This window comes from Madurella fahalii (assembly GCF_045866475.1).
Source record: "Madurella fahalii IFM 68171 DNA, scaffold_4, whole genome shotgun sequence".
NCBI classification, from domain to species: domain Eukaryota; kingdom Fungi; phylum Ascomycota; class Sordariomycetes; order Sordariales; genus Madurella; species Madurella fahalii.
Genome location: NW_027263974.1, coordinates 4964425 through 4981492, shown reverse-complemented (window position 1 = coordinate 4981492; position 17068 = coordinate 4964425). Strand labels below are relative to the sequence as shown.

Sequence of the window (17068 nt, the reverse complement as noted above, 5' to 3'; positions counted from 1 at the left end):
AACCTCGCATTCCTTTTCCACATTTCCTTACTGCTATTTGGATTGGCAGGGGTTGCGTAATTTCTGCAGCCACCCAAGCCCTTATAACAGTCTCCCCTACCTCCTCACCATCTTCAAACACACCTCTCATCTCTTCCAATCTCATATACTATATCAACAAGCCTGAATTCTCAAAATATGAACCCCAAGCCCAAGAAAAGCAGTCTAAAGGGTGAAGACCCGGACGACCTGATCGAGAGAGCTATACGAGATGGCCTCTCTGAGGATAAATCTGGCATCGATGATAAGCTTATCCACAAAGAGCTTGCTCCAAGCTCTAAGCCGCGGTACGCAAAGATGAGGAGCGTATGGGCTGCGTTAGTTCTGCCATTACAGATTCACATTTGGGAACCTGGACTAACGACCCATAGGTACGAAGATTCCCTGGCTCCGACCCACGCAACATGGAGACACTGAAACATTTTGCGGAGAGTGTCGCACGCTCGACTACGGCGAGGCTAGATAAAACACTGGACAGACCTACCGTTAAAACAATACGGAACAAGGTTCGAAAATTCATGTCGGCGTGGGAACGTGAGACCAATCTACCTATCCCCAAAGATGTCCACGATTCAATGTGCCCTGTAAGTATGCTAGTGATCGTTGAATATCCTCATAGTTTTTACTAATACTAGATAGTACATTCAAAATGTACGGAGGTATAAAATTCCTCTCTCGATTATGGAAAAAGAACCCACGTTCTTGACCATCGAGAATTACGTGTATATGCAGCAGAAGCATTGGAAGAATGACTACCATAACTACGTCCATGAAGGAGTCCGGGTGTTCCCATCTTGCCTGTTGAATATGCACTGCTACACCAGCGCAAGGTTGCAGGAAATCTGCATGTCGAAGTACCAGTTGAATATGAGGAACAGCACAATTACATGTCACTTTCGCTAAATTCTCGAATAGGATTTGCTTTGCATGGTTGGGTGGAAAGACGGAGAGGCAGACATCAAGCTGGGTTTCAAGAGGGATCTTGCCAAAGGCATGTAAGACACCCCGAAGAAGTAAGCTAAGAACATCCTATAGTATAACGGTCTAGAAATCTAATGAAATCCACTCTCAGGCTAAAGCACCCTCTTTATAAGCGTTTATCCCCTGTACCTCCCCTCTTTGCTAATAGCATCTTGTTTTTACTAGCCATTTTTATTTCGCGTAGTGCGTTCAGGGAATTCCACACCATATAGGACGTCCTTGCTATCAAGCCACTATCGGGGGAGAAGTACCGGATCTTGGAGTGGGCTGACGATGTCCTGGGAGATCTAGTCTTCCCCGAGATGTCTGAAAACAGCCCTATTCTAAATGATTCACCCAGCCCTAAGACCGAAGTCGGTCTTACCCTCAAGCACCAAGACAGGCCTGTCTTAGATGATACAACCTGCCCTGAGATAACTCAAACCCGCCCTACTTTCAAGGCCAAGAATAAAAATGCTTGGGGCAGCCAGTGTTCGGATTGGGCAAAACAGGCAAATTTTCTCGTTAGTCCGAGAGGATGCCGGAAATGGTTACCTTTGTCAAAAAACCATGTAACCTCATTAATGCGCGGGCAGCCAGCTGCTTACCTAGACTGGCCTACGGCCAAAACTAGCGAAGCAAAATAAGAAAATTAGCAGCAAACGCTAGTTAAGCAGCTGAAATCATTGGTGATCGATTGGTAAGACTGAGGAGCTTCAAGACTGGCTTGTGCAGCTTCGCAGATAGCAGGGCAAACCAGGATGGCATCTTTCTCTACCTTCAAATGCCGCAACTCTTGCACTCGACATTCTGAATAGGTTCAATATGAAAATCGTCCACAGGCGTGAGGGTGAAAAGATATCCTGCGCGGATTGAATCACAAGCTATTCGGTTTCCTCATTCAATTTACTAATGTCTTTTCTTACATAAACACTAAATAGTGTCTGACCTCATTTTGGCGCTAATGGGAATGGAAAAGCAACAGTGTAAAGGCTAGTGAGATAAGAGACTGGTCTGCAGCAATCGCACTAGTTCACCGCCTCAACGGTTGAACCGTGAATAGAAGGTCCCCGAGCGGAGCGGTGGCGAAGTGTCATACCGACGAGAAGCTCATCATCCACCACCATTTTTCAAGGATGCCAAGGCTAGATTTCGGGCGCAGTCTCGGCAGGTGATTCTAAAAGGCCAAATAAAAAGCATATGGGTACTTCCCTTCTCTTCTAATTAAAAGGTGAGCTGAAGTTAGGAGAGCGAAAGCCATATCAAACACCTAGTTCTTCCAGAGGCAAAGCCAAGAAGCAGAGCCGAGATCAACAACCCTTGTGATGGAGCGTGGTATTTGGATGCTTTGAATGCTGGTACTGCAAGGTCCTCACTTGCCTGACTGGTACCCAATTGGAGTAAAATATATCTCAGGACCGCATCGTTAACTCTATCAATGATATTAAGACGGAATTTCTAGTTTCCGTTCTCGACCAGCAATTTTCAAATCAATTGTGTAATTTGTGCCACTGTTGCCGGTCCTGCGGATTCGGCCTGGGGAAAGGAGCGAAGTATCCCAATCAGAATCTTCTCCATACGTACAAGCGCCTGTACTGAACGTCAACATAGTTCCGCTTTTATAATAAGAATATACCAGTCGTTCTGCTTCCCCAAAGATTTTATTCGGAGCGTTGCCGGAAATGATATAATGGAGAAAACCGTAAATATTCAGCGTAACGTCTAATCCATCGAATGCAATTTCGAAACTCTTCTCATCATAAGTATAGGGTCTTCGCAGAGACTCGAGAAATATCCTCCATGCTATGATATTAAGTCTGACGTTACTGTCTGTGGTAATAACCAGAGAGAGATACGGCTTGTCGCGGGGGGGACCAAAACAACCTAACAGGGTAAAGTGTATCCCTATTTTTCGATATTCGCGGAGGAATTCTCTTTCATGAAAGATTTGCTCCCATATTTCTTGGGAACCAGGGTAGACGTAAGAATACATGAAATATAGGGTAAATTCTTTCTATTTTTCAAATGTCAAAACAGTAAGATGTGGTTGTGGTGGATATAATGTAGACCACATGTGATGTGGATTCCGATCTGGTTGGGGGTTGGCCAAGTTCCTGGCCTCAATTAAGGTGGCCCGGTTCTCGTCACTTTGGCCCGAGTTTTGGTACCAGACTATACAATGTCGAGATACTGCCCAAGCCTGTTTTCAACATCTCCATCTCTGGTCGGGCAAGTAACGCTAACGTGTGACAACCTCAGTGGCCTGAACTATGTTAACCAAACAGAGATGTATGTACTTGGGAGGCGTGCGGACGAAGTGATGTGAACAGACATAGTTCGCTTTAGCAGACGTAAGTAATTATTATAAGAGGCCAATAGCTGGGCAAGGTAAATACCAAGCTAGGGGCATTTTGCATAGCGAAGTAAAAGGGGATGCGAGAAACGCTTGAGTGTAACTCACACATACATGCAACAAATGCAACAGTCAGTTCACCGCCCTAAAATCGATACCATGAATTTCCCTTTCCTTCTGCAGAACTAAACGGTTGCCGCCTTGACCTAAGCCAGACTAAGCCAAACTAAGCGAGGGGGTTATAGTTCTAGGCTATCTCACAACGACGCGCACGTCGCACTTGCAAAATGAAAGTTCGGGGGATATTTAAAACAATACGTGCTTCAGATTGAGAAGTGGGGACTGCGCAAGTACAAACGCTCGCATCCCTCATCGGTACAACCAGGCCCCGGATCGCCGCAAGTATCTGGTGAGTGAAATGAGCGTCTGATGCCCTTTGAAGCTAGAATCTGATGAACATCTATATAGCATCTCGCTCACCCTCTTCGAAGCGACCAAAACTGGATGCCGCTTCGTCTCAGACCGATGATGAGGCTGTCACGGAAGCGCCAGCCGGTTCCACGCCCGGTGGCGACACCCCTGTGCTGCCCCGTACACCCAGGCATGATAGCCAGTATTTTCACCCCTTGGTAGCCCACGACGAAGCGACCTGTTCAAATTGCCCGGAGCTAGCTCTACCGGAAGACCTCCCAATGCCAGCGGGCCTGACCAACAACGGCGGTTCCTTGAAGTTCCGACTCGAACGTCTCGAACTTGCTGCCGACTTCTTCTTCCACGCAAAACAACACCGTGATGCCCTCCGTCTCTACGGGGTGCTTTGGCGCTGGGCTCGAGAACATAGCATTCTTCTGTGTGGGTTTGCTTTGGAGATATACCTGATTGCCTGGCTTGGACATGCCAGAACGGGTTACGAGGACGACATTCCAGAATTCCAGGGCAAGCAAGCCGTCGAGAGAGACCTCAAGATCGCCAGAGATTTAGTAAGCCACAATACCACCAAGGCTAGTGTCAAAGATGAGCTCAGATGGCTTACGCAGATATGGTTCTCTTTTTGAAAGTTTTGCGGATTAGGCCCGCACGTCTCGAGCGTCGGCCAACTGGCGTATTCATCAACATATACCGCCCTGAGAAGTAAATGCCAGGCATTCTGGCAGCGCCTAATGACTGCGGATAGCAGTCCATTTGCAACATCCTTAGCTGGGGTTTATGTCATTCCTGCTGCCAGACATCTTGAGCAAGCGCAAGTCGATGTACACTTGAAACGGTCTGGGTACTTTGACTGTCCCTCGGTGCTTCGCAGACTGACCGAGTGTTTGGAGTGGTTCTCACGGTCGTCGGTTGTTCAGCGGTACAATCAACTGTGTAACTTCGGTATCGTTGGGGTAGCTCGCGGCCGGTGGTTCGAACTTGTCTGTTTTCCACAGTCATGGGCTGAATTGGAGGCTGACTCGAGGAGATACCCTACTCCGCGGTGGCTGCGGGCGGCAAAGTCAGTAATTGGCAGCGCTCCCACCGAACTTTTGGCTGTGGCAGTTGCTACGCTGCGGCAAGCTATGCATGTGCAGGAGAGGTCTTGCATGCCAATTACCGAGGTGATTGAATCCCTGAACAACTCGCCGGAAGAGCTGAAGGCACTCTTTAGCCAGGAGTACGCCAAGAAAGAGCGAATATTTCCACGAGGGTCTAGGAGCCGAAACACGGGTACGTCTAGTGACAAGCTCAGGGAATCTACCAGATATTTTCCGCAGGAATAGTTGTGGCTATCTTTGCTAAACGAAGATGTGGAGGGCCTAGTAGGCGAGGAGGAGTTGGACAAATATGAACACAAGACGGTGATGATGACACCGCTGGATCTGGTCTTTCAGCACGACGATGGTCCCAGGCCTGATCCAACGGCACAGGAGAAGCCCATTATCCAGGCTCCCACCAGCATCGTGGATCACGAGCTGCCGCCTTTGATGGACTCCTTACAGTCACCTGCCTTCGACTCCATGATCGCTCTGAGAGATCATGTCACCACCGTTGTGGACTTGGATGTGGCGATGGGCAAACTGTCAATTGATATCCCATCAGCGGCCCTGGGAAAGACAAGTTGGAATAGCATCGGAAGCGCCCTACTCGGTATGAGCGATGCCTTTGGCAGAGGCTTCCTATCTGGTGCCAGCTCAAGCACGTCGCCACAGTCAACTGGGGCCTCGGCCAGCCTTGCGAGAATTCTCAGCGAGGGCAAATAACCCTGTGAGATGTCCGTAGGGGCTGGCCACCTTGCGGTTTCACTCGTGTGCTATGCTCCGCCAATCAGGTCCGGACTGGGCGGTAACACTAATCGGCTGTGCAGCGTGCATATTGGTTGGGCGGTGGCGGTGCAGTTCTAGACTTTCGCCGCGCAGGCTCAGCTTGCGACACTTCTCGACAAATGCGGGCTCCATACACTCACCCGTATCCCACGCTCTAATTTCTTCTCGGGCTCGACATATTCTAGACAGACAAAATGTCGTCGCAGGCAGCGCAGTCAGGCTGGGAAATCGCACTCGAGACGCACCTCAAAAGCGCAACCGCAGTCCATCGTCACTACCTCTCATCAAAGGCAACACCCGAAGATGTAGTTGCCATTCTACAGCGGGCTCAGCAGAATGCAAGATTGGGCAGGACAAACAAGCTCCTGGATGTCATGACGTATCTCACAGCACCTCTCGCCGAGTTCCAGACGGTTGTCGATGTGCTCGTGCAGGCAAATGCCGAGATTGGGTGGGTATTCAGCATCCAGACAAACCAGGTCGATGCACTCTGCTAATGCATACCCTAGGTCGTTGGTGTGGGCTCCGCTAAAACTCGTTGTCGTCATGCTCGAGAAGCGTGGTCGTGGGTTTGATAACCTGGCCAAGAAGCTGAACGCCTTGGTCGATGGGCTCCCCCGATACAAGATCTACGCCGACAGCTTTCGTCACAACAACATGCTGCAGAATGCACTGGGCAATGTCTATGTCTGCTACATTGAGTTCTGTCTCCGAGCTGCTCGGTACTTTGAGAGCGACGGGCTTGGTAAGCACTCATCATACAGCTCAGAAGGGGAACCGCATCTGACTAGGTACTGACATGATCAGTGTGTCTCATCAAATCGGTGTCGGGGTCCTTTGATAGGCAGTTTACCGACATTTTTGCTTCCATCGACAGATATACGGCAGAAATCGAAAAGACAGCCGCCGCTGTATCTCTCCTCTACGTCAAGGACGTCAAGGATGTGCAGCTCGAGATGAAGACTACCGTGTTAGCACACAGAAATAGTATGTGCTGCGGGGGTTGGGCCTTCCTCTTTGCTAACATCTGCCCAGGTGATCAGCGGGAAAAGACCCTGCGCTGGCTTGCGCCTACGGACCTTGAGGCTACTCGAGCCACCTTTTCGAAATGGATGCCGGGCACCTCGGAGTGGATCCTACGGACGCCCAAATACACCAGCTGGGTTGAACCGACCAATCCAGCACGCCTCCTTTGGCTGAAGGGAGGCATTGGATGTGGCAAGAGCTTTCTTGCCAATTTCTGTGCCGAGAGAATCCGGAGAGACTCGGCCATTGTTCTCAAGTATTTCTTCAGTTCCAAGCAACTGAAAGGCCTGGGCCGCACCAACTTGGCCTTTGTCCGGACGCTGCTCTACCAGCTCCTGACTGACACGAGGGTTGATACATCGGCAACGCTGAGCACTCTCCACGAGCTGAGAGCATCAAGCGGCCAAAAGGAAGCATCTACTGTGTCCGTCTTGTGGGATGAGGTCTACGAGGTAGTGCGGCACCACGCCGGCTCTTCTCTTCACCTGGTTGTTGATGCGCTGGACGAGGCCGACGAGAGCGATCGCCGGGATATCCTGGATGCGATAAAATGTCTTCTCTCCACGAATCCGAATGTCAAGATCATCATCACGGGTCGGCCCGACAGCATCACCCAAGATTGGTATGATGCAAACACCGGCGCTTCCACTCCAGCCGATTTCCGTTCCATCAAGCTTTCGAGTGATATAATCTCACGGGATATCGATACGTACATCGACGGGCGTGTACAGCGTTCCAGGAAGCTTGGAAATGCACAAGTCGCCGACGACATCAAGCGTGGCATCAGACTCCGGGCCGAAGGCATGTTTCTTTACGTGCGTCTGATGCTGGACGAGCTTGAGTGCGAGAGCACGGTAGCGGCCATCCGGGACCGGCTCGGCCAGTTTCCCAGCACGCTCGATGCATACTACGAAAGTGTGCTGTCGCGTATCGCCAAGTCAAGCCAGAGCACGCGGGAACTAGCTCGGGATGTTCTCATGTGGGTTACTACGTGTTTTGAGCCGATGAGCGCAGACTCCCTCCTCGTCGCACTGCGGAGCCAGGCCTTGTCTCGATCGCTACTTGCGCCGAATAGCTCGGAAGAAGGAACAGAATATGGACTTCTCGACCCCGTGGAACAGATTCGCAACGTCTGCTACCCGCTTGTGGAGATCACAGAGAGCGGAACCATCCAAGTGGTACATTGTTCAGTGGCCGCATATATCCACTCCCAAGGCATGCAACTCCAGCCATTGACGAATCGTGACAAACCTATAATACTTGCATACCCCCAGGCTAACTATTACGTCGCACTCGCCTGCCTGCACTTTCTCCGGGAGCAACTGGGGACGGTAAATAACAGTCCAGAGCATCGATGGTTCCTGCAATATGCCGTTGGCGCTTGGCCGGAGCACCTGGCTGCATCGCCCAATGATGCTGCCGCATGGGGTGCCGGACTGACAAGCCTGTTGAAGTACGAGGAGGCGTGGTTCTCGGAATGGGTTTCTCGGCGCTCCCAATCCGATTATCTGTTTGGAGAGCTGCTCCGCTCATCCGGCTCCCAGTCTCTTTTGAGAATTTCCACGTTCTTTGGCATAGTCCCCTGGGTCACACGCCTTATCGAGAGTGGTGATACCGTTGGCACCTCGGAGCCATTGGCACCGGTTGCTGTTGGGAGAGGGCACCTTGGTGTCTTGAAGCTTCTCAAGGAACGCGGCGCTTGGTCTGCGTCTCAAGGTCAGGATGAAGATGGTTTCCTTGTTAATATCGCCGCCCGGGGTGGTTATGGCGACATTGTTCGCTACCTGGTGATAGAGGCCGGTTACAACCCTGACGAGGCGGATCACTCTGGAAGAACGGCGCTGATGGCAGCATGCTCCACTGGCCATTCGGACGTCGTCAAGACACTCCTGGATCTGGGAGCCAACCCCTCTTTAGTATCCCGCGCGGGGTACACTTCTGCCGAAGAAGCCGCATCTGCTGGCGATCTGAGAAGTTTGAAGGTGCTCCTGAGCCGCTCCAATGTCTCGACGGACGGGAGGTGTTTACTCTATGCGTCAGCCAACGGCCATGTAGCTGTTGTTCAATTTCTCCTTTCCAGACCTTTCGCCGAACCCGAACAGAAAGATCAGAATAACTGGACACCATTGCACTGGGCTGCACGGAACGGCCACGCCGAGGTTGTTGAGATTCTCTTGCCAAGATGCGCCGCTGTCGATAGTATCGACAAGTTCGCTAGAACCCCTCTCAACCGGGCTGTACAGATAGGCAACATTCGGATTGTCGACGCTTTGCTAAATGCTGGGGCGAGCCCGGCGAGCCGTGACGAGAGCGGTTTCTCGCTGCTCCACATCGCCAGCACCGAGGGTTTCGCGGATGTCGTCGACAAGCTCCTCGCCAGAGGTGTCGATCCGGACACTGGCAATCACAAGGACCCGACAAAATCCGGGTTGATATTTAGCTATATACCCCATCAGCACGCCTGCACGCCGCTTCATTTGGCAGCCGAGAACGGGCATGACGACGTTATCAGGCGTCTTTTGGACCACGGAGCGGACGTCAACACCGAAACCGCCAACAAGCAGACGGCCCTCCACTACGCCTGCGCCACGGGAAGGGAGAGTACCGTTTCATTGCTGCTGGCGGCTGGTGCCGACCTATATGTGGCCAACCATAAAGGAGATTATCCGTTGACCATAGCAACAGGAAACGGCCATAGGGGAATAATCACCTTGCTCGGCACTGGGGAGTGGGAGCTGATGTTAGACCAATATACCCGTCCCCCCATCTACAGCGCGATCAAGACAGCTGCAGCGAGGAACTACGTTGATATCCTCGAGAGCTTCATGGCTACGGCGCCGGAAGGGTTTGAGTTTACCAAAAACTTCCATATTAGTGAATTTGAAGAGGTGTTTCTCGGGGGGCACGTAGAGGCAGCACAGGTTCTCCTCGACCGCGGGATGGACTCGAAAAATTGGCTTCCCACGCCACTTGGGTTTGCGGTAAAAGGGCGCCACGTTCAGCTCGTCCAACTGCTGCTCAGCAGGGAGGTGAACCCTTCGGACTTTGCCCCGGGCCAGCACCAACGTTACCGGTTCTCTGACCGGCCGTTCGGGTATACATCTCTGTCAGCCCTCGACCAGGCGGCTGCGCAAGGAGCCATGGACATGATTGAGCTCCTCGAAAAGAGACAGGCCCAGCCACCAAACCCGGCGGACCCCGCTAGCTCCTGGCCGTTCCTCATCAAGAGAGAAAGGCTGTGGCCGCGCGTCAAGTTCTTCCAGGAGCTACAGCAGCAAGAGACGATACCGGGAAAGCAACCGGGTTGGTACGCATTGAACCGCATCCCCGAGCCCGTGAGTGAGCTTTGTGCGGCGATCGAGGCCTCGGACGCTGCAAAAGTTGAAAGACTGATCTCAGCCGGAGCGGCGGACGTCAACGAGATTGACTGGAAGCTCGAGACACCCCTGATCAAGGCGGCTCGCGTCGGCAGCGCCCAGATTGTGTCTCGGCTGCTCGCGGCTGGGGCGGACCCGGAGGTGACCGGGATAGACGGTGTTTCTCCCATGTCTCTGGCGGCAGATCATTGCGACTTTGAGACCATCAAGGCGCTGCTCGACGCGGGCGCATCCGTGACTGCCGCGGGCCTCTCGAGGAGTATTGACGATAAAAACTTCAAGACACTAAAACTCCTCCTCGAAGCTGGTGTCGATCCCAACCAGAAAAGTCCGCATCAGTGGGTGGGCGGTCCCGTCTTTGCAGCCGCGGCATGCGGTGACTTTGAGTTTGCCAAGGCGGCGGTGGATCTCCTCGTGCGCTTTGGAGGCGCCGTCGACCGGACGAACTCGAGCGGAGAGACAGTCATGCATCTAGGAGCCGCGCGGGGGAACCTCGAGCTGATCAGCCACTTCGCGAGCATGGGCGTCCCCGTCGAGGGCTGCGACAAACGCGGCCGGACTCCCCTTCACCGGGCCATCATCGGCATGTCAGAAGGGTCCCATGCTGCATGCAAGGAGCTTGCCCGGCTGGGGGCGTCTCTCGGCATCGCCGGGCCTTCAGGGCTATCGGCTCTCCACGTCGCCAGCGGCAAGGACGACAGCGCCCTCGTCAAAGAACTACTCCAGACGCTCCCGGTGGATATCCGTGACGCCGAAGGCCGCACGCCGGTCATGTGGGCTATCATGGGCGACTGGGAATCTTCGCCTCTGCTGGAGGTTCTGGGGCTGGGATGGATCTCGACCAGGCCCCGGTCTAGGAGGCACGGGTCCAAGTACTTCCAGAGCCCAGACTGCACGACAGTGAAGCATCTCATCGAGGCGGGCGCGGATCTCCGCGCAATCGACAATTTCAAGCGTAACGTCCTGCACTGCGCCGCCCTGACGGGCTGGGAGGAGGTGATGCGGATACTAGTAACGCACGGCATCGACGCCAACGCTTCCGACACCAACGGCCAGACACCCCTGCACCTCGCCATCACGGCCGGCTCGGTCGCGTGCGTACGGATTTTGTTGGGTGCAGGCGCGGACCCGAACCTGGTCGACAGCTCTCTGCGCGGCGAATCCGGGGCGATCAACCCGCTGGGCACGCTCGAATCGAGGGTCCACAGACGTCCGGCCCAGAGTTTCCCCCTGCATCTCGCCATGGCCGAGCCGGACCGGAAAACGGTGGGGATCATGGTCAAAGTCCTTCTCGAGGCGGGAGCAAACGTGTTTGGACGCAACGCACGCGGCGAGACAGCGCTGCACGTCGCTTCCAGACAAGGAAACCTGCAGGGAGTCGAGAAGCTCGTGTGTGCGAATCAGCACGGGTATACGTATGGGTGCTCGTATCTCGATATCCGGGATAATAGCGGCAAGACGGCGAGGGAATCCGCGGCGGAGATGGGGCATACCAAAGTCGTTGAGGTCTTGGAGCGGGCTGAGGCGGGGAGGGATTTGGGGTTGGGGTTCAATACCGTTGTTGGAACCGTTTTTCCTGGCAAGAGGAAGAGGGGGCGGCGGCGGATGTTTTAGGTACCATCTCTTCTCCGTTGCTCGGACAGTAAACCTCACGGTCTTTTGTTCATGTCAAGCTCAGTCTTGGTAATCTACCTTACCTACTGTACCTGGTCCTTGACATCAGAGCCCGGTGTATGTGTGCTAAAGCTGACGGCACTGTCGGTTCGCTGCATCGGTTTCCTTTCATCCATGATAGCGCTCCCATCACCCACTTGACCAGCCGCCTCTGTTCCCCCCTTGTCGCTTCCCGCAACCGTCCTCTTCAAGTCCAGCCGGATGCGCGCTTCCATCTGCTCTTAGCCGAAGCGCTCTTTGGGCTTGCTGCACCTGCCCCATGCTAGAAGCTTGGCGCAATTGTCACAAGGTCCTTTCAGTTTGCCGACAACGGAAAACAAATTCAGCGTGGAAGTGTCTGAAGCACCCGAAGCATTGTCCGTTGAGCCGTCATGTTGATTTCCCTTCTTTTTCTTGTCGGAACCCAAGTATTCCCGACCGAGTGCCAAGCCGTAGCAATCGTCGAGATCTCTGGGCCGTTCCTGAATGGGTGCCTCCATGTCGACAAGGAAGTCATCGTCAATAGGCTGCTCAGATGCTGATCCGGAATTTCTTGCCAAACTGTCTTTTTGTCAGTACTTTTAGTTTCTTTCAGAACCGAGCTTAGCTGAATGGGTACTTGGGGACGACTCACTTTGACTCAGATGGTGGTGGTGGTGGGGAGACAAAGTTGATGAAGGGGTAACGTGTCTTATAAGCGAGCGGTACATATAAGCGAGCGGTACATATAAGCGAGCGGTACATATAAGCGAGCGGTACATATAAGCGAGCGGTACATATAAGCGAGCGGTACATATAAGCGAGCGGTACATATAAGCGAGCGGTACATATAAGCGAGCGGTACATATAAGCGAGCGGTACATATAAGCGAGCGGTACACTTTCCACTATCTACCCACAACTATCCTAAATTACAACACAACCACTAGGAAATAACAATAACTGAACCAGAAATAGATGAATCAGACGATTCTCCAGCCCCCTGACATGTACGTGCATTATGGCCAAGCTTGCCGCACAGACTACAGCACCGAATCTTCGTACCAGACCCCCCTGCACTACCACCATTTTGGAGTCTTTCATGGATTACCTGCTCACCTACAGCCTTTTGATCCAGTAGATCCTGTGCTTCTTATACGGTAAGAGACCCTCCAAGCCGTATACGTGTTTTTTAGCTCTCCGCCGCTTACTAAGCTCCTTAGTGGCCTTTCGTAGTGCCGAGACCTCTGTATGTAAAAGGGCCACTTCGTGTATCACAGCCATCGTACCTTTGGCTAGTTGGTCTACAGTAGCTAGTATAAGTGTCGGAGAACTACCTTGGTGTTGGATATCCGGCCTTTGATAAGGTCTTTCTGTAAGGTGGCCTCTCGGGGGTTTTGTGGTGTTTGAGATTGCTAAGGTAATACCTGTCGGAAAGCACGGCACCTCTGAATCTTGGAAATGACAGTTGAGGATTTTATGTGTGTTGTCTTGATTCTGTTGATTGTCCCTCTGTCTCTGCCTTCGTCTGTCCCGTCTATCTTTGCTGGAGAGTTTGCTCCTTTTATAGACGAGATACGCGTACAGGATGACGTCCGTACAGTGGCGCAGTTAGCTACCAGTCTTCCTTAGCTCAATAGAGTACATGGGTTTGGCTCCCACACTAGATCCTGTGATCCTGATCCTTTGGCACATGATCCTTTTGACAATACCGTATCTGGCTGCGAGATTGGTGGAGTTGGGGTTCGGAGACATATATCCAACTTGGAAATGACCTTTTCTAGATCGTACGGTATAAGACCTGCTCCGGTAAAAGCTCCTTGGATATTCTTCTCGGTAAAAGAAGTAAAAAATACTACTCTAAACGTATAAAGGAATTCCAATTTAATAATATATGTAATATATATATATATAAGTTCCTCGATTTAATAGCTGTAAGCCCTCTTCAACGGTCTAAAACAACTAATATCTAATGGTTAGACTAGGTACAAGGAGTATAGAGGTATATAAAGTGTAATAATATTGTACTCCTGGCAATAGATTTCGAATTGGTCGGAGTGGTAGCTCTCGTAGCTGTCGAGGATTAAGAGCCGGTATTTCCCTTTTATCTGAAATGCCGTATGAAAATCGAAGTGCCGGATCCAATCTAGGCCTTTCTTATTGGTAGTCCAGCCGTTATCGGTTATTCCGATATACCAGGTAGCTGGAAGACTATAATCTCGATACCAGCTTTCCTAGTAATATTTCCCTTTTAAAAGAATAAATAGTAGGATAGCCCAGCTTTAAGTATTTACTCTTTAGATAACTGTAGCCTATTTACAGTTACTAGGCTAGACTTTTTTAGCTTACCTATAGCTATCGGAGGTAGTTACAACTATACTAGTGAAATGGAGCGGAAAACACACATCCACTCCATCAACAAAACAACAAGATAACAAAACAAGGGGAGGGACAACGACTGAGAAACCCGACAACAAACCAGGATTCCCAGCAACGCAGCTTGGACCAAAGTAGCAACAAAGACAGGCAGGACTCCCTCTGATCAGAGGGAGGCCGCAAAGACAGCTCCCAATGGAGCAAGCAAATCGAAAGAAAGAATTGGTTGAACTGTTGATCTTGATTGTCCTTGACTGTCGAGGCCGACAGTTAGGACAGTCTTAAATACAGAAAAAAAGTGGGTTCTCAGTCCAATCACCTGATCCAGCCCGGAGGGCTGGGAACCCGATACCCCGGACCTACACCGCCGGATCCGAAGTCTCAGAGTTGTCTTAGAGTGCTATCTGGCCAGTGCACTATCTCCCACTTCACTAGTAGTAATTATACCTATTATAAACCTGGTCTCATTAAAGTTATATATATCTTTATTAAGAATATTATATTTAGCTTTAGTATTATATATAAGTATAAACTACTTACGGATAATCTTCGGATCTTCGTATTTAGTTCTCTAGTAGTCGTATTTATATGTAAAACGCGTCCGGAGTTCTGGTTAGCATTTAACAAAGTTGTGAGCTCAGAGCTTGCTGACAGGGGGTGTGTTACGTTTGTATAGTAGTCGGTTAGCTATATCTTCTATAAAACGAAGTTGAGGAGGGAATGTATATATATAGAGCTCAGTTATATACTGAATAATCGTATACTCCTCTAGATCCGTAAGTTTTTATGAATTAGCTGGGGTATCGCGTCGTGTAGACCGTCCGTCGCGTCGGGTAGACTGTCAGATCGAAAATGGGGATTGCTGTGAGAAAAGGAGAGTGAAAGGATGATTCGCATTGAAGGAGCGGCGTCTGCGCAGCTATCGCTTCTAAGGAGGTGGTAGGTGACAGTGTTGAACTCTGAACGTTCCAAAACTTCCAGCGAAGCCGGTAATTTATAGGCTCTTGACCCTGGCAGTGCCCTGCCTGCACCTGACACCCTGTCAGATCGAAAATTGGGATTGCTGTGAGAAAAGGAGAGTGAAAGGATGATTCGCATTGAAGGAGCGGCGTCTGCGCAGCTATCGCTTCTAAGGAGGTGGTAGGTGACAGTGTTGAACTCTGAACGTTCCAAAACTTCCGGCGAAGCCGGTAATTTATATGCCCCTGACCCTGGCAGTGCCCCGCCTGCACCTGACACCCTCCTGCACCTGACACACCCTCCTACACCTGACACAGATAGGGTTATTGGTAGTACGTTATAGATCGCAGCTGCCTTTCGAAGACTAAGTTTTGGATTATCTTGTATAGCTTTGAGGGCTAAAATAATCCTGGATTCGACTGAGGAGGAATCTATGGCGAAATGGTAGTAGAATTGGTAAAAGGAGTTGGAAGGTCGTATTATGCTAAGAAAGTGTACCGCTTGCTTATTGTGAGGACCGGCTGGGTAAGGTCGGCGTAGGCGTAGGACGGAAGCCCCGAAGCCGCAGCGCCAGCGGGGTCGCAAAAGCAACAACAATGCTAGGCTAGAAGGGCGAGGATATCGCGTCAGAGAAGCGTCGAAGGAGCGTACAAGCAAGGTCGATAACGGGGCAGCGAGCGGGGTAAGTGAGCCCAGACGCTGTCATCGTAGTGCATAAAGAGGGGGGTAGAAGACAGGACTTAGGAGAGAGACAGAGTTCAATAAGACCACTATCCTACCCCTAACGAGCACTCTACTCCTACATTGTATATACACTACTCGTACCCAGGTACTCTGGTCCTACTACCCTTGGGTCCTTAACCCTCATACGTTGAACTCTTTGCTTTCCAGGTGACTAGACCGTCCGGAGCGAGTATAGCACCAAGGCATCAGCGCGCTACTCTCAATTAACTTGCAAGCGAAACAGAAGGCTCGCTTACATCGAATAGCCAGCCTTCCAGTATCGTACAACTTCCTGATATTCCTGAGATTTCGGATACTTAGGTCCTTAATTCCCTTAGTATAACCTAAGGGTACTTACCTGCAGACGAGCCGTTTATTAACCGCTCTTCCATAGTACAGACGGACATACCCCTGTCTGAGCAACAGTAGCGACTGTTTAATAAGGAACGACAGCTCGACAAGCAGATTACTGTCGTATGCCAGGAGGCTATACTACGCTGTAAGAGAGCTGAGCTTAAGCTATTCCTCTATCAGAATTAATGTGCGCTAGAACCAGTGCCTCTGGCTAATCCTATAGTGTATCTATCTTGGGAAGCTCTTTTGACCCCTCCTGAGCCCGCTCCTACGACCCCTATAAGCGTAGTGCCCTACCAGCTTAGGATAGTCGTATAGGTGGGAGTGATGTAGAAGACCTCGACTCTTACTTATCCTATGTATAATAGGTCTAATATAACCGCTCTTCGCAATTTTCTCTTCGACTGTAAGGCGAACTTCCGCCTTCTCGGCAACGTTCTAAGTAGCAACTACGTTATATATGTGGTAAGCTGCCTATATGGAACCCCTAAGAACGCTTAGGTTAAGTATATTACTGAGTAGGAAAACGACCCTTCCTTCGACCTTGCCTTAGTGATGTAGGAGAAATTTATTGAGTTCCTTTGTAGTTAGCTTTTAGATCCGGAGACGCATGCCCTCTCTATAGCTATGTAGCTTGATAACCTATATTAGTACGACGACGAGATAGTAACGGAATTCGTAGATCGATATATAACTATTACTACCGACCTCCTCTATTAGATAGAGGAGAGTCAATAGGTAATTGGCCTCCTCCTGAAGTTCTATAGAGATATTTACCTAGTAATTACCTATTAAGCTACCTTACCTACTACTTACTAGCAGCTAGTAAGTACTACCTATCGGATTGAAGACAGTTAGCAAGTTAAAGGGACTTCGGGATACTGCTCCTAACTACGACCCCTACTAGAACCCCCTACAGTACTAGAATCTGTCGAGAGAGGCGCCTAAGCTCTGCTGATACGACCAAGGTAT

General features: G+C 50.9%; 3 protein-coding genes across 3 annotated transcripts; all 3 read left to right on the top strand.

The window, feature by feature from the left end:
- Nucleotides 1-177: 177 nt before the first annotated feature.
- MFIFM68171_08418 (uncharacterized protein) lies at nucleotides 178-1116 on the top strand (the record flags this gene model as incomplete). Its single annotated transcript, XM_071063838.1, has 5 exons — nucleotides 178-360; nucleotides 411-623; nucleotides 679-893; nucleotides 955-1052; nucleotides 1112-1116. 5 exons carry the CDS (start codon nucleotides 178-180, stop codon nucleotides 1114-1116), a joined length of 714 nt encoding a protein of 237 aa, XP_070919939.1.
- A 3813-nt stretch (nucleotides 1117-4929) lies between these two features.
- Nucleotides 4930-5586, top strand: MFIFM68171_08417 (uncharacterized protein; the record flags this gene model as incomplete). The annotated part of the gene is made up of 2 exons (XM_071063837.1): nucleotides 4930-5053; nucleotides 5132-5586. The coding sequence occupies 2 exons, from the start codon at nucleotides 4930-4932 to the stop codon at nucleotides 5584-5586; spliced, it is 579 nt and encodes a 192-aa protein (XP_070919938.1).
- A 257-nt stretch (nucleotides 5587-5843) lies between these two features.
- On the top strand, nucleotides 5844-11666 carry MFIFM68171_08416 (uncharacterized protein; the record flags this gene model as incomplete). The annotated part of the gene is made up of 4 exons (XM_071063836.1): nucleotides 5844-6100; nucleotides 6159-6394; nucleotides 6457-6636; nucleotides 6685-11666. 4 exons carry the CDS (start codon nucleotides 5844-5846, stop codon nucleotides 11664-11666), a joined length of 5655 nt encoding a protein of 1884 aa, XP_070919937.1.
- Nucleotides 11667-17068: the final 5402 nt, after the last annotated feature.